The 23,899-nt window shown below is 36.1% G+C and overlaps 1 protein-coding gene across 8 annotated transcripts in view; it reads left to right on the top strand.

The window, feature by feature from the left end:
• Positions 1 to 23,899, top strand: part of Ca-alpha1D (Ca[2+]-channel protein alpha[[1]] subunit D) — a 401,670-nt gene that overhangs the window by 188,091 nt on the left and 189,680 nt on the right. For 5 of the 8 annotated variants that reach the window (XM_089106795.1, XM_089106796.1, XM_089106799.1 and 2 more), the window contains exons 19-21: positions 2,315 to 2,444; positions 15,005 to 15,171; positions 17,994 to 18,035. In XM_089106795.1, coding sequence (XP_088962921.1) covers positions 2,315 to 2,444; positions 15,005 to 15,171; positions 17,994 to 18,035 — 339 coding nt within the window. The remainder of the gene's footprint in view (positions 1 to 2,314; positions 2,445 to 15,004; positions 15,172 to 17,993; positions 18,036 to 23,899) is intronic. The other 3 variants (XM_089106801.1, XM_089106798.1, XM_089106797.1) reach the window with 1 other exon arrangement.

A 23,899-nucleotide genomic window follows, 5' to 3' on the forward strand; every position in this document is an offset into this window, starting at 1 on the left:
TTATTCGTCACGATGCCAATAATACAAAATCATAAGTTCATTTGGATTCAAAGTCCATATAATATTGAACTCCTTTCCTCAGATTCCTCTGTGATTTTCACAGAAAACAATCAATAGCGAAGAAACAAAACCAAAGGAAGAGGCTAGATGCTTAGACCAATTTTTCTACATTTTATATGTTTCCAAAACATTTAGGGGTACACACACACACACACACACACACACATATATATATATATATATATATATATATATATATATATATATATATATATATATATATATATATATATATATATATATATATATATATATATATATATATATATATATATATATATATATATATATATATATATATATATATATATATATATATATATATATATATATATATATATATATATATATATATATATATATATATATATATATATAGTATATATATATATATATACTTCAACTTGCCTAGACAACGTAAAATTTAGTTTAACTTGCAGTGGCATTATAATAACCAATGCTGTATTTTGTTACTATAGGGTGGTTCCTACCACCTTACAACATTTAATCTGAAGCTTTTAATGGAGCACCTTCACAATTGTAAATTTTGGGGTGAAAACTATAATATAGAAAAGGGCTTGAGAGAATTAGGATTTTACAAATCGCTATTGTATCTTGTATAATCAGGCTGTTTTATTTTATTTTGATGGTACTACATACCGGGAAAATAAAGCATGTTGAGACGGATTTTCTGGGCTATATATTCATTTGAACTTAGGGACGACCAGAAAGAAAAAAAAACACACCAAATAAGTGATTTCATTATTGGAGTCTATTTGTTCCCTTACGAATAGCACCGGCAATAGTTTTTACAGTCTGCAACTGGTTATGCTTCCACTCTTCTTTCTACTTATGCAATTTGTTCTAATGCTCTATTAGCGGCTGCTATGTCATTTGTTATTTATATTGAGCTTTTAGTACCTGGCTAATATTTGGTCCTCATCAATAGGTCCGAAACCAATGTCCAATTTAATGGCATTTACAGCAACATCAGTGATAGCGAAAATATATACATTTATTAACTGTGACAACCTCCCTGCTTTTTAGAATAGATTATTGCTGGTTGCAATTCAATTACCTTTGGTGGATATGGGGATTTGCCGTTTTTTTTTTTTTATTCGCTTTCTTTTGAGGGATTGTTTTGACAGACATCGTTGTCAAAGAATCCTACGCTTATAAAAACCGTACGTTCACTGACTTGGTAGAAAAACCTGACTGATTGTCAATCTAAATGATCTTGTTGGACCAGTTACCTTCTTGAAGTAAAAATGAGCCACGAAAATGCCACTATTATCTAGTTACTATTAGTAATTGCCATTACCTAGTGATTTAAAACTAGTTTTAATTTTGACCAAATTGAAAACAAAGAATATCTGCTTCTTCGCAATTCTTATGCTCTCCCTTTTTGCGTTATTATTTCAAAATCATTTAGTTTTTATATGCATGTTCTTTTTGTTTTAATAGTCTGATCCATTTCAACAATTATTTTGTAGCGGACACGTAAAATAACACTACTTCAGCTTTTAAACTTTTTTGTTGCGCAGGAGCAGCGCTTTGTTTTTTTTTCCTTTTTTAAGCTGCCGGTTTTATTCTGCTGCGAGGAAGCAGTAAGAGTCTAACAGCCACGTTTTTTTTTTATACAAAAGTTTGGACCTCTGGCTGGACTGAAGAATATGATATTTTATTTTGGAAAGCTGCGGGGGCTACAATTTGACATTGAAGTTGATTTTTTTGGTCTATCTCAGAGGGGACAATCTGAAGTTGTCCCAGTAAGCTAAGTGTTTCTCCAATTAAGTGGACAATCTAGTTGCCAGTAGTTTCAGATTGAATATAAACTAAAATTAGATTGCCTTCATATTTTCGATGATTACCTAGGCCCATCCCAAAATATTTTCTTAGTATAATAAATAGTAAGCTTTATAGATCCAAATACGGAGCGATTTCTCAAAGGTTTTACCGGGGTTGGCGTAAAAAATTTTTTTTTTGCTATTACTTTTTGACGGTCATATGATTTACTTGTATTCAAATCATCTATTCTAGCATTGACCTATGCTGACTCCTAAAAAAACAGAGACTTATTTTGAAAAGTAAAAATTCTCCAGGAGTTAACTGGTTTAACTTACCTCATTTAATATACTAACTATGAAATTATTGATAAGAATTTAAGTAGCCTTCTTATTTGCTACATATTTACTTGTGAATGTATTGCTTTCAAAATTATTCTGCATCTCTAATTTCTTGTCTATATTATCAGGTTTCGTGTTTTTTGTCATTGGATATCAAATCACAATTATTTTGGCAATATTATATTAGTGTGTATTTTGATCTCCTCAGCCATGCTTGCCGCCGAAGACCCATTGAATGCAAACTCGGAAAGGAACCAGGTAAATAACCCTTATACAATTTAACTGGGTTACAATTTTCAGTTTAGTTTACAACTAAGTGTACTTGACTAAGTGTATTACTAAGTGTATACAAGACATATAAGACGTTTTGATTACCAACCACTGGTCGCGTATAGTTCAAACGTCTGATAAAATTTTTGTTTCTAAATCAGGCATATAGTCATAGTATTGCTTACAGCCAGTTGTTCTATTATCGTCTATGGGCCACCTATGATCTATAGTCAGTCAAGCAAAGAGCTTGAATCCCAGTAGAGAGGAATGACAAATCAAATCCATCTAAATAATGTAATCACATCAAAAGCACTAAAAAATTGACTACCGGAGTCTCGTTTTGCCATGTAAAACATTTATAGTCCGATCTTTGCTGCTTCTCTGGTTGAACGGAAACAATCATTTTAGCTGTAATTGCTCTATCTGACTGTTTTTTTCAGTATTAGAATTTGTGACTACGTATTGAAAGCTTGGAGTAATTTTTTCAACAAAAAGTATTCCAGCCCTTGGAATGAAAAAATAATAATAATTACTACATCACTTGAGTAAATAAAGGTAGTTGGTCAAGAATAAGCGGTGGTTCCGAACCTTCAGCACTGGAAGATTTTTTTTAGGGTGTGGTGGCTGAGATTAAATACCTTACACAGAGAAGCCGTATGGCGCTTAAACATGCGTCGGAGGGAATGGAATTCATAAAATGCTGAAGAACACAGGATTTATAATATAATAGAAAAACTCATATGACAGGCAAACTATTAAGATGTTATTCTTAGATATAACAAACGTTTACACAGGAGCATCCTTGAGTGTCGGAGTGAAGAGTCGGCAGACGGAAGGGGCTCGAGTCCTAATATGTTAAATTGCATTGTTCAGAGTAATAGAAAGCCTTAACCCGTTTTAGCCATGTTAATCTAAGTATCAGGCAGAGTGATTTTCGACCCACCAAGTCCAACATAGCCTTGGAATCCACAAGGACTTCGTAGGTTTTCCTCCCAAATTCTTTCATCTTCTCTAGTAACTCATGCATGGCAAAGATTTCTTCGACCTTCGATCTCCTTAGCATAAACTCGGCCTGCAGGACTCTCCTCTTTCTTTGAATTATCTTGTTCCCCTTTCTCCTCCATAGGGCAGAAGCTCGCCAGCTCTTCAAGCTTGATTCTGTGTGTCAAACGACAGAGAACAGCATATGGAGTCAAAGTAACATCGCCGGACCGGCATTCTTCAAGAGCTCAGCGGCTAAATAGTATAAGCCTGACGGTTTCTCGTTCTTCATGTGTTTTATTACTTAGCAGATTTCTACTGATGTGAAAGAAGTTTCTGTGTCATATTTCAGCAGTTCCTGAGTCCTGGCGACTAGACTGGTGAGTTTCCAGTCGATCTGCACTACAGCTTATAATAGATGCTACCGAGGGGCTTTATCGCCTCTGAGGTCCCAAAGGTGCTTATAGAGACTGCTAACGTCACCTTTCTTTGCTGCACCCTCTAGTTCATTTGCCTTCCTTTCCATAAGAAGAGGGCTTCTTGTCTTGCTGTATCAGTTTGTTGCGAACACCGTTTAGGCTTCTATTGTTCGGCGTGTCCCCAAATAACCTTGCCTTGCGTCTCTGCTCTATGATATCAAGGACATCCGACTGACTCCATACTTTATTAGCACACTTGTTCCGTTGAACACACTTAAGGAGGAATCTGTTTCGGGACCTGGAAGGGGGCAAGTTAAAAAAAGAGCAATTAATCGGCAAATTGTATTGAAAAAAATTGAAAGGACGGATAGAATAGTAAAAAGCATGAGATTTATGAAGAAGGCTGGACATAAAAGCTCCCCGAACCTGCGTACATACCAGGACCTTGCTTAATACTCTCCTCTTTTCCCTGAGTCTATCCAAACAAATTCAAAGATAGAAGTAGGGTGTATGCACATTGTGTCTTTTGTTAGTTCGTATTTTCCATCAATATTCTCTCAAATTTTACCTTTAAAGACTTACCCTTAATAGTACTAGTATCATAGTAGTTGTGGTAGTAGTAGAAGAAGTAGTTGCAGTGTTAGTATATTATTAGTATTAGCAGTAACAGTAGTAGCAGCAGTATTAATAGCAGTAGTAGCATGTACATCTTGCCTTTTGGTCAGTTGAACATCCCATTCATGATGCCACTGAAGTTTCACCTTTACAAGGTAAACCGTTCCAAAAATATTGCTGATATGAGCTTTCGACTCCCTTTTGACACCCTTTTCATCTTAATACTCTAAGCCTTACAACTTGTTGCAGTTGAAGTAGTAGTTGAAGTAGTTTAGTAACAGTATGTATTAGTAAAAGTAGCAGTGGTACTAGTGTTAGTAATGACATGCATATATTACCTTTCTGTTAATTGATCTTCCCGTTTAAGTATTCTCTGAAAGTTCCATCGTAAAAACCAGATTCATTCTTGAGATACGCCCTTTTGACAATCTGCATGCACACAGTGTGTTTTGATTTATTTCAAATCCCCCCCAATATTCAGTGAAATTTTCACCTTCATGTTCGTAGCTTTAATTGTAGTAGTATCATAGTGGTAGTGGTAGTAGTAGGAAGAGTATTAGCAGTAATAGTGTATTATTATTATTAGTAACAGTAATAGTAGCAATATTAATAGTAGTAGCAAGTACATTTTACCTCTTGGTCAACTGAATATCCCACTCATGAAGCTCCTGAAGTTTCCTCTTGATATAATAGGCCGTTTCAAAAGTTTTGCTGATACGCCCATATCAGCAATATGTGTGCACATACTTTGTTTTGATTTAGTTCTACCTTCCCTTTAACGTTTCCTCAGATGTTTATTTCAATATCCTCAGCCTTAGAAGTACTGGCTACAAAAGTAGTAGTTGGAGTGATAGCAGTGGTAGTAGTAGTAGTTGTGGTAGCAGTAGGAGCAGTGGTACTTGTAGTAGTAGTAGCGAGTAGATATTGCCTTGTTGATCAATTGATCATCTCCCTCATCATTTCCTGAAATTTACCATTTAACATGCTCAGTCACTCCTGAGTTACGCCTTTTTGACAACCCATATACACATTATATATTTTGGTTTATTTCAGCATTACTTAAAAGACTCGCCTTAATGCCCTTTGCATTTTGGGAAAGTACAAGTCAAACATGCGTACCTTTCTCAATAACATATACTATATGTAAATAATGAACAAATTGCCTAACTTACAGCCCTTTCCCTGAGGTGACATCCCCAAACGCATAATTGCCGAACCTTTCAACGGTGCTGAAAAAATATAGATGTCTTAAAACTTTGCTTAGTTGTTCGTTTTGGGAAATAATAGGTGTGGGGAAGGGCTTGATAAATGAATAAATAAATATTAAAACAAGTGAAACTTAAATTGAATATGCAAATCAAGCTTTAAACGAACAAAAATCACTACAAACAAGAGTTTGGGTATCGCCTCCTTCTCTCACTGTAAAAGTCTAAAACCTACTGCATCATTGGCGCTTTACTGAATTAAATAAATAAAAACATTTTTTTTAACCGAAAGTAAGGAGCAACATGAAAACTTAAAACGAACAGAAATTATTCCGTATATGAAAGGGGCTGTCCCCTCCTCAACGCCTCAAGACTCTTTCTCACAACTCTATTCTTTAAAACAATAAAAACTTTAGCGTAAAGAGCGAGGCGTGAAGGAGGGGACAGCCCCTTTCAAATAGGGAACAGTTTCTGTTCGTTTTAAGTTTTAATGTTGCTCCTTACTTTCAGTTAAAAAAGCTTGTTTTTTCATTTAATTTTTGAATGTTTTTGAATTAATGGAGGTTTTTATTTGACTCACCGTACATGAATAATCAAAAAAAAATTGCATATTAATTTTACTTTTATTTGGTTAAATGGCTTTCTCGAAAGTTATTTAATTTTATTTACGAACGTTTTTACTATTAATAAATATACATAACTTACAGATTAACATATGTAACGAACTTCTATATCCATATATTTTTAATACGTATATTAGGGGGTTGGCCCCCTAGTCAATACCTCGCTCTTTACTCTAAAGTTTGAATTTTGTTCCAATTCTTTAAAAAGGACCCCTCAATCACAAAGGCACTTAATTAGAATAAATAGCTCTTATGAAAGTACTAAAAAATCTTTGGCTTAAAGAGCAAGGTATTGACTAGGGGGCGAACCCAATCATATACTTAATAATTTCTGTTCGTTTTAAGTTTTGATCTTGCTCCTTACTTTCAGTTAAAAAACTTGTTTATTTTTTTATTTAATTTCTTATCGTTTTTTTTTAAATAATGCTGGGAAATCCGGCGTCCCTTCATAGCAATTTCCCTTCCCCCATAAAAACTTCCTCCGTGGAAAGATCCTCCCACATACCCCCCCCCCACACTACCAGAAAAAAATCCCCCTTGAAAACGTCTGTATACTTCCCAATAACCAATACTAGGCTATATGTATTCATTGGGTAAAGTTCATAACTTTCAGCCCTCCCCCCGAGGACTTTGGGGGATTAAGTCATCCTAAAACGCATATTTATTATATTTCCGACCCTGCTGAACAAAATGGCTGTCTCAAAATTTTTATCGGGTGACTTTGGGAAAAATATGAGCGTGGGAGGGGGCCTAGTTGTCCTCCATTTCTTTAGTCACTTAAAAATGGCACTAGAACTTTTAATTTCCATTTTAATGAGCCCTCCCACGATATTCTAGGACCACTGGGTCGATACGATCACCCCTGAAAAAAAAAAAAAATAAATAAACACGCGTCCGTGATCTTTCTTCTGGCAAAAAATACAAAATTCCACATATTTGCAGATAGGAGCTTGAAACCTCTCCAGTAGGGTTCTCTGATACGCTGAATCTGATATTGCCATTTTCATTAAAGTTCTATAGCTTTTAGGGGGTCTTTCCCCCTTTTTCAAAAATCAGCCAAATTTTCTCAGGTGCGTAACTTTTGGTGGGTAGGACTAAACTTGACGAAACTTATATATTTGAAATCAATATTAAAATCTGTTTCTTTTGATGTATCTATTGGTATCAAGATCCCGTTTTTTAGAGTTTCGGTTACTATTGAGCCGGGTTGCTCCTAGTTCGTTACCACAAACTGTTTGAAACCAATTTTATTACAAATATTTTCTTTTGTACTTAATATTGAAAATAAATATTAAAATTATAGTAAAATTTTGGACTGATGAGCTTTCAGCAATTAATATCTTTATACATCAAATATTCAGTTTAATTTATTAGTTCTTTCAAAAGTTGTTCAAGATGAATATAGTTTCACTACAAACAAGAGTTTGGATACTGCCCCTTCCTTAACTGTAAATAAAAACCAAAAGCCTACTGCGTCATTGGCGCTTAACTGAAAACGAATTATATTAGAAATATTTTCTTTTCCAGTTCTTACAGTATTGAAAATAAAAATAAAATTACAGTGAAAAAAATTCTTTAACTGATGGATCTTTCAACAGTTAATATCATTATACATCAAATATTCTATTTGATGTTGTTTATACTTTCAAAGACTGTTCAATAAGAATATAGTTTTCTGTAAAGCGCCAATGACGCAGTAGGTTCTAGACTTTTACAGTGAGAGAAGGAGGCGATACCCAAACTCTTGTTTGTAGTGATTTTTTTTCCTTTCAAACTTGATTTGCATATTGAATTTAAGTTTCACTCGTTTTAAGATTTATTTATTCATTTACATTAATATCTATTGTATATTTATTTGCATTGATTGTTTATTTTATTTCGTTCATTTTAAGTTTCATTTATACTTCAATACCAAAATATTTTTTTTCATTTTAAGCTTGATTTTCATATTCAATCTAAGCATTACTCGCTTTCAAGATCCATTTATTCATTTATATTATTACTTGTTGTATGTTTTTTGCTATGATTGTTTATTTAGCTTCTGTTCGTTTTAGGTTTCATTTATTCTTTAATAGTAATTTCTGGTCATTTTTTAGCTTGAATTTTAACAGGTATTTGAATCTGCTGAGCTTAAGTTTAAAATGGCCTTTACTTTTCTTTGAAAAACTTATTTTTCGGAAAGTTTTTTTAATTAACTTTTGTTTGTTTTTGATTGCAAACAGCTTCAAGTTTTTAAAAATTCCTTTTTTCAAAATCAAACTTAAAAAAAAATCAAATGTTGATCAAAGTATCAAAACTGGTATCAAAGCAACAATATCAAAATGAAAAAATGGGTTTGTGTCAACCTCGGAGTTTTTATTATCTGATGTTTGAATTATTTTTAACAAAATAGTTATCTAAGAATTTTTATCGAATGGATTTGGGGAAAAAGGGCTTGGGGAGGGGGCTAATTGTCCTTCGGTCTCTTTTGTCTCTTTAAAAGTGAACTAAAACTTTCTATTTTCAATCAAATGAGCCCTCTCTGAAGTTTATATGAGCATCCCTTCTATAAGAACCATATATACCCCCAGAGTATCACTTACAACACCTATTCCGGGGCCCTGGGGGATTGTGTCGACCCCACAGTTTTAATATATGATGTGTGAATTATTTTTAACAAAATGGTCACCTCATAATTTTATCGGATTGTTTTATCCATCCGGTGAACCCAACGGCGTGGAGGGTGGGAGGGGCGGGAGGGGCTAGATGCACTCCGAATTTTCTTACTCTGAGAAAATGAACTAGAACTTTTAATTTCCATTCAAATGATCCCTTTCTGAAGTTTATACGAGCATCCCTTTCATAAGAACCATATACGGCACCAGGACATAGCTTAAAATGCCTGCATCCCGGGTCCTGGGTGGTTGTGTCGACACGGGATTTTTAAAATCTGACCTTTGAACTATTCTTAACAAAATGGCTATCTCAAAAGTTTTATCGAATACATTTGGGGAAAAAGGGGTGTTGGGGTGTATTTGCCCTCTGATTTCTTTTGACTCTTAAAAACTAAACTAGAAATTTCAATTTCCAGTCAAATGAGCCCTCTCTGAAGTTTATACGAGCATCCCTTCCATAACAGCTGTATATGCCACCCAGGCATAACTTACAACACTTACCCCGGACCCCAAAGGATTGTGTCGACCCAGGAGTTTTCGTTATATGATCTTTTAAAACCGTGAAAACGCCACAAGACAAAATTCGGCACCGTTGGGGGCAGGGGTAGCTTCTGCAGCAGCGGCAACAAGCCCTGAGTCAATGCAACCAGGAGGATCTTAGTTTAGAAGCTTATTAAAGTGTTTTTCCCAGGGACCAACACATTAAGCCTGATCGTATTCGCTGCTTTCAGGCTTGTGGACGTCATGGTATGTTAGCTAGTCAGCTCGCGCAGGATCTTGAATGTTGCGGAGAATGTCTTTCTTTTGGGCAGCTTGCTCGAGCTCAGCGGCCTTACCTGCAATGAAGTCTGTCTTGTCCTTGTGAAGTAGAGAGTTGGGTTGATTGTTGAGCTGACTGTAGGGTGTCATATCTCCTCGTAATCTCGCTCGCCGTCTCTGCTCAATTATTTCAAACGTCTGGCTGCTAATCCACTCTTTCTTCTTTTGCGGCTTCGAGTCCACAACTTCGATAGCTGCTCTGAGAACATTGTCTTTGGAAGTGGTCCATGCTGACTCGCTTTCTGAACACTGCTGGAGAGCCTCGAAGTGATTAGGGACTTCAACCATATACCGCTCGTGAACCGTGGGATCTTGCTTCAGTCGAGAGGTGTCTACCTTCTTGGTGGATGAGGAGTTACTCTTATTGGCCCTCAGCCGGAGTTTTATCCTTGCAGAAACGAGACGATGGTCGGCATTGCCGAGCTCGGCACCTCTGTTTGAGTGGCAGTTCTTGACAGACGAAAGCCAGCGTCGTCGAACAATGGTGTAGTCAAGCATCTTTTTTTCCTGCCATCATTGCTGTGACATATGTACTTCGTAATGTCTTTTCTCACAAACCAAGAATTTGTGACTGATAAAGCGTGGGCGATTCAGCAATTGAGCAGCCGCTCACCATTATCATTCAGAGTGTCAACTTTCACAGGTTCAACAGCAGCATCGTACAAACCAGAGCCGTTAACCACACCAGCGTTAAAATCTCCTAGGACTAGGAGGTAGTCGTGTGGAGGTACGGAGGAGATTTCGTAGGACAGTACCGCATAGAAGTCGTCCTTATCTTTATCTTGGGCCTCGTTTGTCGGTACATAGAAGGTAAGAACAGGTATCTTCCCGTGCTTGCCTTCAATTCTCGCTCTCAGTTGACGTGGTGAGATAGGCGTAATTGACAATAGGGCTTTCCGATTGTTGAGAACAAGGCCAACTCCCCCTCTTCTTTGGGGTCTGCCAGACCAAAGCAGTGTCCGCCCTTCTCCAATATCTTCTTCGCTGCTTCCCGTAAGGTGAGTTTCTGTTATTCCTGCGATCGTCACTGTGTATCTTCTTACTTCTTTTTCTAAAAGAAGCTTAGAACCAGGCTGGTTCAGCGTCAGGGCATTCCAGGTGGTGACATTAATGCCACCTTGGTCAACGATGTTCACAGAGGTACGTCCTTGGGCAGGCATGGATCCAATTAGGATAGTAGGTGGGGCATCCGAGGCTGTATATCCAGTTCCTTTCGTAGCAAGTAATTTCAGGAGGAGGGTTGCTAGCCCATCTGTCCCTAGTTGCACTGAGCTCTCCGACGGCTAGCCAGATATCCAGAGGGACGTGAAGTCAGCTCTGCATGCGCCATTTGCATTAGCCAAAATGTATTAGCAAAATAATTATGTCCAAACTCGAGCAAAGTTAACATTAATAAATGTAATTCGTTGCACAACTACAAGCAAAGGCACCTTAGATCTAATAAAATATTCCCCAGGTGATCACCTCACATCCGGGCTCCTCAGAGGAATACATACTTGACCATATGGGTTTCGGCGCTTTAAATTCCTGACCCTAGCTAGTGAGTGCGCCTGCCATAAGAACTTATGGCATCCCTTTTCTAGTGTCACCTGAGAAATAGATACAAAAAAAATGAAAATAACCAAAATTGTATATATACCCACCAATTATGAGCAGCTTCCATCACCATCATTCACCAAGAATTAATTCAAAATAATTAATACACTAATCCAGTGTTGGCAGGTCGGACGGAAAGGATTATGCTTTTTGTCTTTTAACAATTTTTATGATTGTTAACAAAATTATGCTTTTTTGGACAGATTTATGCTATGCCACGGTTTTTTCTCCCAAGTCTCACAAACAAGATAATAAGGTAAAGCAAAAGTAAAAATAGGTAAATTTGCAGTGGGGCTTATAATTTAGCTAAGATTAAAGTGAAAATGTCATTTAATGCCTTTTTTATGCTTTTTCACAATTCCATGGGCCCTTAAAAGGGCCCCAAAGGTATTTCGTTTTTGTAACCACACAAAGAAGTTATCAACACTAGTTAAGTCATACAATAGTGGTTAAAATTATATCACTAGTTTATAAATAGGTTGTTCAAGAGTAATATATTCCAAAAATACTTATTTATAACAGTTCAAACCTCATTCACTAGTCAAATCAAATATAAACCGTTTTCCTACCGTTTCAGGTTTTTCAAATGCCGTCGACAAAATAGCTCTGAATTTTGTAATTTGAAACTTTGCTGTCGACAATTCAGGATATATTCCAATTCATGGTATTTCATGGTAAATATGTAGTGGGCCATATTATTTAGCTAGGATGAAATTCAAAACATCATTTGATATTTTTTACGCTCTTTCATTATTCATATAAAATACCTTCGGAGCCCCTTTAAGGGCTCAAGACGTAATTAGTCTCAGAAGCTATTATTGAATTATGAAAGAGCATTAAAAGGTATCAAATGACGGTTTCACTTTCATATTAGCTAAATTATAAGGTCCACTGTAAATTTACCAAAAATAGCATAGAGAATAAATAAAAAGGCTTTTTCTTGTCCAGGAAAAGGATCTTGGTTCAAAATTTTGTTTTTTTTTATTGAAACTCCATTTCGCTCCAAGTTGCCTTTCTTCTCGAAGCGGTTGACGGACTTTGAAAACATATTCTTATTTCATCATCCGAATTTTACTTCACATACATTAAAAAAAATATAAAAATCATTTCATATTCACTGACCTACTTCATCTTCGCTTTCAAATTCGTCTTCTTGACTAGGGGGTGAAGAGCCTAAATAGAGGTTCTCGGTATTGTGGAGCTTTATATGATTGTCTGTAGGGACATATTTGCAGCAAACTGTATCTTTTGTTTTTAGTCGTGATTTTGTAACCATGACGGTTTTAATACTTTTTTTCTTCAACCTATTCCGTTTTTTTGACTTGACATCATTCATCCAAGAAAATATTGTGTCGAAGTCTTCATTCGATTGCGGTAGGGAGAGCACCCTCTTATCGAGTCCTGCCAGGTCTGGTAAAACTCTTTCGGCGGTGAAGTTACTTTTTTCACTATTTTTCTCCACATCAAGTCTATAGTCATTTTTCTAATATCTTCCTTTTTTGAGTCACTAAAAGTATATGGCAGCTTGCGCCACTGGGAGTCAATATCTGTGAGTTTTGGCATGAGACTTGGAAATCGGTCAAGTGGTCCTCAGGGGCTATTTTACCACTCTGCATTGATGTCATAAGGACTCCACGCATTCGTCTCCTAAAAAACGTCATCTAATGATTTGTAATGGCTCGGATTTGATGGATTGAGCTTTGTACAGTTTCTGGGAAATTTTCTTGGAAGAAGTTGCTACACAGAGTCTTGATGAACTTTTCACACTCAGACTGCAAATCTTCGATGAGAATTTTTGCCGATTGGAAAAAGGCTTTGAAGGAGTTGAAGTCGTTGAGAGCATACTTAAAAAAAAGCAAATACGATTTTGTGAAGGGGTTTTCCATTTCTAGCAAGATTTTTCTACAGCAGCTTGCCGGTCTTCTCCTGAAGCTAGCACGAATAACTGTTCAAGGGTACTCAAAAGATCAAGATGTCTCACAATGCACTGGTGAGCACCAAGCCATATCGTGTCTGCGAGTTTAAGTAGTCTCTTCAAGGATGTTTTATAGTACTCCTGAAACTCCATAAGAATCGCAGTTCTTTTTGAACTTAAAGTAACATAATTAACAACCATCCTCAAAATTGCTTCCCGACATTCTTTGGTATCTCGGCTGTAGCAACAGAAGCAGCACATACATGGAACTGAATGGCAAATACATTTTAAAAGCACTAGGTCCTTAGAGTCCTCTGAATCCTTGAGTTTTTGATTAACGGAGCTGTTGCCCCCAACCAACACAGACGCACCATCAAAGGCCAGGCGATCAATCTGGTTCAGAGATATATTTTTGCAAACGAAAAAATCTCTTAACTGTGAAAAAATACCATTAGCAGAAAGATTGGTAGGTTCAAGTTTAATCATGCCAAGCAAATCTGCACAGATCTTCCCATCGCTCTTCCTAGCTTATTTTGATAGAACACACAGGTATTTATCCAATGTGATGTTGGTAGATTCATCTAGTTGTAAACTAAAGAATGAGTCCCTGAGATATGATCTCTACAACTATCTGAGAATCTTCATCCTTGTGTAGAATTTTCTTTGTGATGGAAGTCATTTTTGTTCTACCAAGCTCTATGTCTTGTTCTACTTTCGAACATTTTGCTATTACTTTCAGTGTCTTGACTAGGTGATCAGTAGTGGCAAAGGGGATATTATGTTCCACAAAAAAAGCAGCAAGCTGTATCTCTGACTCTTGACGACCTTCTTTTGAACTCTTTCCTTGTTATTACTGCCCGTGAAGGCCTTTACAGACACAGTTTGTTCAATAAGAGTAACATTCTTCTTGTAACCAAGTCCTTCTGCATGTTTTTTTATTGCACTTTCATGCGCCAGAATTTTTACACTGCATGCATAGCAAAATGCATTGTATGGGTCCCCAGTGACTTTATTTTACCACCCTTGAGATTTATTTTCTTTCAGCCAAGACTTCAAAAACTTCTGATCTCGCCCAGTTTCTTTCTTTCTCTTTGTTTCATTTTTCATCGGAAACACTGGTGCCATCATAAATTGCTTCCTGGAAAAAAAAAATAGAAAGTGAAAGCAATTTTAATAACCTATTAAAAGCACTGTTCAAATGGTGACTGGTGTTTTTTTAGAATTCTGAAAAACTAGTACTTGATTAAAACACAAAAACGACGCATTAAAAAGGAACAGAAACAAGAAAAATCCCTAAGTGGCCTGCAGAAAATAAAAGAATAATTCATAAAGCTCTCAATAGTCTTTACCGACTACGGAGTCAACATATTTTATGATACGATTTTAACTCTATAAAAGACTGAAGAAAGCTTAGTTTTCAGTAAAGTACTAGTTTTCCAGAACTATGCAAATATAGGAGAACATCACAAGCCACTTAGTTCAAAAAGCTTTTCAAAAATATGTTGCATGAACCGCGATGCAATAACTTATTTTGTTTTAAGTTTCAATTTCGCTCTTTACTTTCATCAATTATCTCGGTTTTTTAAATTAATTACTGTTAAGCGCTGAATAAAAAACTAGCAAAGAACTGTCTTGTTACATTATTGCCACTTTAGTTTGTTTTGTCATTTTAAATTTCCATTTCGTAGCAATATCAAAAAGATTTTTTTCCTTTTTTGCAGATCCTGAACTTATTTGACTACTTCTTCACAAGTGTGTTTTCTGTTGAAATAGCCCTAAAGGTTATTTCTTATGGCTTGATATTCCACAAGGGGGCATTCTGTCGATCTGCATTCAACTTGCTGGATTTATTAGTTGTCTGCGTTTCTTTAATTTCCTTTTTCTTCAGGTAAGAAAACAATTTATTTACCAATATTTTGTTCATTATATTTTATATTATTATATTATATTTTATTTATTGACTTACATTTAAAAAAGTTAATGAATACTCATGAATGTAATAAACATTAGGACGAAACAAAAATCTTGTCTTCAAAAACACTCTTCCTTGTTTATTCTTTTTTGACTTGTAGATAGAAGTAAATCTTCTGATAAAACAGCTATTGTAAGCTTCAAAAGAGCACAACATTGTTTTTATTGTCAAAAAGCCAGTAAATAACTATACTTCTCTCTACTTGGATGTTGTTGGTGCTTATGTCTTTTAAGTTCAAATAGTCTTAAGGGGGGCAATTTTACTTGCCACCAACTGTATCCCACTTGTTTACATGTCAAAAATGATGGGTTTACCACTTATCTTAAGAGGAAATATCCATTTTAAAATTTTGTCTGATGGATAGGCCACCAATACTGCTGGTAAATCTGTGCAGTTGACGATTATCTAATTGGCAAGATTAGTAGTTTATCAAAAATAATTGATTTCCGTTCTATAAATTATGATACATTGTGAAATACTCAGTTATTTCCCGCAATGTCAATCAGATCATTCTTCGCTGATTTTTGCAGCAGGTGTGTGTATTCCTATCGTTCTTGCACAGTATAAGTATATATATATATATATATATATATATATATATATATATATATATATATATATATTATATATATATATATATATATATATATATATATATATATATATATATATATATATATATATATATATATATATATATATATATATATATATATATATATATATATATATATATATGTACGAACAGTAGCGAAAAGTTCCTCCAAACATGACACACATTCATAGCGCGCTGTTTGGGAAGTTCGCAGACCGGCAGAGCGATAGTTTCTCGTCGTTATGCGCTAAACATTTGTCATTTCGTATGCGCGAAGGCGGGGTCATGAAGAGTAGCTTAGCTTGTGTGGTTTAAGATTTGTTTCATAAATCTTCAAAGGATAGTATAGGACTTTTCGTTATTGTTCGTATATATTTATACTTTGAGTTCTTGTAACTGTTATATTCCAGCCCTCCTCAACTTAATGTCCATGGAACATGCAAAATGTGTTCAATGACACATAGAATATATATATAGAAGATAGAATAGTTAGACTGTAGACAAAAAAATTTTTTTTTAATGCTATTAGATCCAAGATCGCTTATTTCAAGTGTCAAACGGAACCCTTGTTTTTTAGCTATGAGACGTGGGAACTGTCATGACCAGTATTCTATTTTCTTTTTCTTTTTTTTCCGAAGAAATCAAAAAAATATGTTATCTAAAAACATTTTATTCAAGTTAATAGTTTCCGATCCAAGGACCTGAGCATTCAAGAAGCGTTGTTAGTCTGATAACCATAACAAGGTATAATGGTTTGTCTGCAGATGCTTAATATTTCAAGCTTAACATGAATTTCCTTCTCTCCATAAGGCTTCTTGCTTCTACAACCAATAAGCACGCGAAGCCACTTTTCTGGGTGTTTTTTTTTTTAGCAAAGATTGTACACTATGTTTATTATTTTTAAATCTCTAGAGAATTAAAAATATCTCGATTGCATTTTAGACGTCTCATGATGTTTGAATCTGGCCCCAGACTTTTTTTAATTATATATTGAGTCCACATCTCAATAATTGTCGGTAGAAAAGAAGTAAGGATATCCAACCATAAAATTGAAGAAAATTTTCTTGAAAATTTACACAGTTCTTCCGTTGGCGTATGAGAGAGCACTTAGCTATAGTTTGTTTTTCTTTTTTTTTCCAATAGTTATTGCTAGAATTAAAAAATGGAATCTGTAAACCTCTAAGGAATTATGTAATATTGGAATTGATACAAATATCTTGCAAGGAATTACAATAAAAATTCTGCATCTCTTCTAAATTTCTAGGGAAAAAACAAGACTGGTCGATCTGGTAATCCCAAGTTCTGATTTTTTTTTTTTCATTGCAATTTTCGATATTGGAAACTTTATAAAATTGTGCATACATATACAACTTGGGTTCAGAAGTAACCTTAAAACAACTCCGGTTACGATCTAACCAATAAATGGGAAAGAGATGGGGATTATTCTAACATCAAATTAATGTCATGCCGCTAATCTCAGAGGGTAAGGGGTGGAGTTTCACTCTTAGCCCTTCCCTCTTTTACTTTACGTAAATGTATGATTAAAACAATACCACGATTTCAATATAGCTTTGATTAGCTCTGTTTTGATTCACATATTTAGTGAATGATTCTCTGACGTTACTTTTACTAAATCAAATATACATACTCGTATGCTTGGAATAAAACTCTTCTAGCTTGCTATATGAATCTGAATTTTAAAGCTTTAAACACCAAATCTTAAGCACAACGCACATATTGTTTTTTTCTTTTATGGTGTTCATTCATTTCTCAAGGAAGTCGTTTTTCTAATGAGCTTTGCTAGTGAAGTTCTAACGCACACTAATTAATATCACCTTTAATATAGATTTATTTTTAATCTTTTATTTCAAGTTTAAACATCTATTCCTTTCAAAAGTTATATGATGTAACAATCCAAAATGCAAAATATGTTACGTGTTATATGTTTCGGAAAAAAGTTAACCTTACTTTTTACCATTTTACTTCGATTTTTTTTTCTTTGATTTTGTTTCTAAAGCCTAATTTTACTGTATTTTTTGGCATTGCCATATCACTTTCTTTTCCTGCAATAATTTGCTTGTTTAATTCCATGTGTCCCAATTTTTATCTTTGCTTTCCTATTGGACTCGAAAACATCTTTCAGCGTCGTTGCAGCACAGCTAATGCAGTATCAAGTTTCATCTGTGTAAGTACATGGTAGCTTTACATGTTCTATGTGTACGGTGCATGAATGTAACTTGAATTCATATTCATCTTCACATAGGTATAAATTTTGGTATTCTAAGTTAAAAATTTCTTAAACTACAAGCTGTTGTTGTCAGGGCTAAAGGTCGTATCTGGCACTTAAAACTTCTAAAACAATTGCCAAGATCCGTTTGCTAAGCTGTTCTCAAAGGGAAGATCCGCAGGGAAAGTATGACAAAGTCACACTTTAATTGTAAAAATTTTTATGTGCTAGTATGTCTTAATGAGTAACTTGAAAATTAAGACATTTCGCATATTTTTAATCAGCGATAATAATAAATTTGTCTGTTGCATATATTGTAATTGAAACTTTTTTAGACTTTTGATTTCAATTGTAAGGGTTGTTCTTTACTTGTAGTTAGTTTCCACTAGCTTTTTATCCCGTGGCTCTCTTCAATTTGAAGGGAGGCTTCTACTCCCTCCTCCAATTCCCGTTTGTTACATTCAATTGCCGTATTCGTAAAAAGATGCTTCGACGACAATATTCTTCCCTGAAAAAAAAACACCCCTCGAATATTTATTAGGAATGGCGGGGTTGGAAAATTAAGAACATTTTGTAGAGTCATTATTTCCACGGTTTGAAAGCAAACTTTCTGGACCAACCTGTTTTAAAGGTATGTTCTCCATGGAGACCAATAGGGGGAGACACCGCCTTGGAAACAACAAGACATTTTTATGTAAATAGAAAGTGAGAAGTATTACCATTTTTAGTCTGTAAAAACAAAGCTACTGGTAGCACTTGCCAATCCCCCTCCCCCAAGAAACTTACTGGTGACAATCATGATGTCCCACCCCTCTTTTACACCTCTGTGCTGGTACACATGTGAATATAATCTCTTTCCCTGCACAAGAAAAGATTTTCGCAATGGGAGGGGTGCCCCCCCCCAGCACCATTATTAAAGGTACGACCCAAAACACTACCTGGTATCAAATGGGATTTGAGATCGATTTCTACAGCGACTAGAGATTTCGCGCTCTGTAACTGAACACCTCAATCACAGTTCATATATTATCCAGTATGATCATTTACTATCTCACCCATTATAAAAACCCGGACCGGGGTGCGAGTGCTCCGGAGAACGTTTTGGCAGATATAAACATGTTAGATATGATAGACAGGCTAGTCTGTTTCCGACTGTTTCCATCAAAGTGCATTGAAACAAACGGAAATAAAGCTAATGCAGAAACAAGCTAGACAAGCGAGACAAGCTAAGGCAGAAATAAGTGGGAGGAGCTTTTTGTTCACGAAGACCAGAAATGAGTAGAGGAGGGGGTACCAGCGCGACGATCACCACGTGGTTTATGGTTTTCTCACTGAGAATGAAAAAACAGGAATTTTCTCACTTGAAAAACCAGGAATTTTGTCACATTTATGTCTGTTTTTATGGTTTTTGTCACTGAGAATGAAAAAACAGGAACTTTGTCACATTTTTGTATGTTTTTATGGTTTTTGTCAGTGAAAATTTTAAAAAACAGGAACTTTCTCACTTTGAAAACCATAAACCACGTGGTGCTGTCACGAGTCAGAACACCTGTACTGTCGGCCTCAATTCACCTATCGTGAATCAATAAGTCCCCTTAGAAACAACAAATTAATTTCCCCTTTCTTGACAGATCAATCAATCAATGACATCATCTGTCAGACTTTAAAAATTTTCGCCTAGAAACAATTTCTCCAGGAATAGATCCAAATCATTAATGTCTTTGCCTCGGGAACAGTTCTACTGGTCGAACTCCAAAGGATATTAATAACCAAAGGCCATGGAAACAATTAGGCAAGAAACATCTTAGCGATGAATTGTTTTAGCGCGCGAAAAGGTTTCATATTAATTTGAAATGCGTTAGCGCAGAGATGCCAATAACAAAGGAACACGCTGAATTTACGTTTAGGGATTATTTGGGCGAAACCGTTTTAGACAGGTTATGGAACTATTTCGGCGAAACAGATAGAGACATTTTAAAAGAAGATTTTTGAAGAGATTTTAGAAGAGAATTTAATGGTGAAACTCTGTGGTCGTTATAATACACAAGTTTCATTTGAACAGTGTTGTGAGGTCCTCTAACCCAACCCCAAAGGGTTCCAATCCTCCTACCACCAACCCCGAAGGAAGCCCCCGGTCCTCAAAGCCCCCCAAACTCCCAAAGGGCCACCGGCGCCCCCAAAGGCCCACCCAGACCCCCAAAGGCCATCCCCAGGCCCCAAATGTCCCCCAGGCTCCCAACTGTCCCCCCGGACACTCAAAGGCCCCCCAAGCTCCCAAAGGGCCACCGGCGCCCCAAAGGCCCACCCAGACCCCCAAATGCCATCCCCGGGCCCCCAAAGGCACATCGAGCTCCCAAAGGACCAACGGGGTCCCAAAGGCCCTCCACCGGTCCCCAAATGTCCCCCAGGCACCCAAAGACCCTCCCGGCGCCCCAAAGGCCTACCCAGACCCCCAAATGCCAACCCCGGACCCCCCAAGCCCAACCACCGGTCCCCAAAGGTCCCCCCGAGCTCCCAAAGGACCACCGACCCTCAAGGGACCCACAGACCCTCAAAGGCTCTCCCCGAGCACCCGTCTTTCGTTGATGTGTGTTGTCTGAAACCTATGATTTGGGATGTGTAGTTTGCTACTTCAGGCTTTTCTGAGCTAAGGTTTCCTAGTATTTCCTAGGTGAATGTTGTCTGAAACCAATAGTTTGGGATGAGTAGTTTGCTATTTCAGGCTTTTATGAGCTAGGTTTCTTAGCCTTTCGTTGGTGTGTGTTGAGTGAAACTTATGATTTGGGATATGTAGTTTGCTATTTTTGACTTTTCTGAGTTGGATTTCTTAGTCTTTCATTGGTGTGTAGTGTCTGAAACCTATGATTTGGGATGTGTAGTTTGCTATTTTCGACTTTTATGAGCTGGATTTCTTAGCCTTTAATAGGTATGTGTTGTCAGAAAATTATGCTTGAGGATGTATAGTTTGCTATTTCAGGCTTTTCTGAGCTAAGGTTTTCTAGTATTTCGTAGGTGAATGTTGCCTGAAACCAATAGTTTGGGATGACTAGTTTGCTATTTTTGACTTTTCTGAGCTAGGTTTCTTAGTCTTTCGTTGGTGTGTGTTGACTGAAACCGATGATTTGGGATATGTAGTTTGCTATTTTTGACTTTTCTGAGCTGGATTTCTTAGTCTTTCATATGCATGTGTTCTATGAAACCTATGATTTGGGATGGGTGGATTGCTACTTTTGACTTTTCAGAGCTGGATTTCTTAGCCTTTCATAGGTGTTTGTTGTCTGAAACCTATAGTTTGGGATGACTAGTTTGCTATTTTTGACTTTTCTGAGTTAGATTTCTTAGCCTATCATATGTGTGTCATTTCAGAAAATTATGATTTGCGAGGTGTAGTTTGCTTTTTTGACTTTTCAGAGCTAGAATTCATAGTCACTCATAGGTGTTTGTTGTCTGAAACTTCGAGTTTGGGATGAGTATTTGGCTATTTCAGACTTTTCTGAGCTAAGGTTTCTTAGTATTTCGTAGGTGAATGCTGTCTGAAACTTATGATTTGGGATATGTAAATTACTATTTCGGGCTTTTCTGAGTTGGATTTCTTAGTCTTTCATAGGTGTGTAGTGTCTGAAACCTATGATTTGGGATGTGTAGTTTGCTATTTTCGACTTTTCTGAGCTAGGTTTCTTAGCCTTTCATAGGTATGTGTTGTCAGAACATTATGATTTGGGATGTGTAGTTTGCTATTTCAGGCTTTTCTGAGCTAAGGTTTTCTAGTATTTCGTAGGTGAATGTTGTCTGAAACCAATAGTTTGGGATGTGTAATTTCCTATTTCCGACTTTTCATAACCGGATTTCTTAGTCTTTCGTAGGTGTGCGGTGTCTGAAACCTATGATTTGGGATGTGTGGGTTGCTATTTCAGGCTTTTCTGAGTTGGATTTCTGAGTCTTTCATAGGTGTGTAGTGTCTGAAACCTATGATTTGGGGTGGATGTAGTGATACTTTTTAATTTTATTATATTGATTTCTTAGACTTTCATTGTTGTTTGATGTCTGAAACATATAGTTTCGGATGTCTAGTTTGCTATTTTTGACTTTTCTGAGCTAGGTTTCTTAGCCGTTCATAGGTGAGTGTTGTCTAAAACCTATGATTTGGGATATGTAATTTGCTATTTCTGACTTTTCATAACCGGATTTCTTAGTCTTTCGTAGGTGTGTGATGTCTGAAACCTATGATTTGTGGGTGTGTGGGTTGTTATTTTTTGAATTTTCTGAGCAGGATTTCATAGCCATTCGTAGGTGTGTGTTGACTGAAACCTATGATTTGGGATGGTTAATTTGCTATTTTTGACTTTTCTAAGCTAGATTTCTTAGCCTTTCATAGGTGTGTCCTTTCAGAAAATTATGATTTGGGAAGCACACAAAAACTTACACATGCACACGAAAACTTACATGCACACAAAAACTTAAATGCACACAAAAACTTACACACACACACACACACACAAAACTTACACACACAAACACACGAAAACTCACACACACACGCCAAAACTTACACACACAAAAACATACACACACACACACACACACACACACACAAAACTTACACACACAAAAGCACGAAAACTCACAAACACACGCCAAACTTAAACACACAAAAAAACTTACACACACACACACACACACACAAAAACTAACAAATGAACACAAAAAACTCACACACACACGCACAAAAACTTACACACACACACACTCACAAAACTTACACATACACACACGAAAACTTACACACACACGCCAAAACTTACACACACACAAAAACTTACACAAGCACACGAAAACTTAAACACAAACACACACGAAAAATCACACACACACGCAAAAACTAACACACACACACACACACACACACACACACACACACACACACACACACACAAAAAAACAAACACAACCACACGAAAACAAACAAGCACACAAAAACTTACAAGCACACAAAAACTTACACACACACACACACACACACAAAAATTACACACACACACATACACTAAAACACACACACACACACGAAACAAATTAAACACACTAAAACAATTACAAACACAAAAACACACAAACAAAGAAAAAAAAAAATAAAAAATCAAACAAAAAAAAAACTCAAACACACACACACAAAAATAAACACACACACAAAAACTAAAACACACACACACACACACAAACACAAAAACTAACACAACAACACAAAAACACACACACACACACGCACAAAAACTTACAAACACACACACACACACAAAACTTACACACACACACACGAAAACTTACACACACACGCCAAAACTTACACACACAAAAACTTACACACACACACACACACACACACAAAAACTTACACACACAAACAAAAAAAACTTACACACACAAAAACTTACACACACACACACACACACACACACAAAAACTAACACACAAACACAAAAAACTTTTATAAGAATTAAATATATTAGAATAAAACAAATTAACACACACACACACAAAATAACACACACGCACAAAAAAAAACACAAACATACACAAAAACTTACACACACACACACTAAAACTAACACAAACACCCAAACACTTACACACACACACAAAAACTTACACACACACACACACACACACAAAAACTAACACATCCACACTAAAACTAACATGCACACAAAAACTTATACACACACACACGAAAACTTACACACACACGTAAAAACTGACAAACAAAAAAGCTGATACACACAAAAACATACACACACACACACACAAAAACTTACACCCACACT

Source organism: Artemia sp. Qi Xiang Cuo, chromosome 21 (assembly GCF_049724085.1).
Source record: "Artemia sp. Qi Xiang Cuo chromosome 21, ASM4972408v1, whole genome shotgun sequence".
NCBI lineage: Eukaryota > Metazoa > Arthropoda > Branchiopoda > Anostraca > Artemiidae > Artemia > Artemia sp. Qi Xiang Cuo.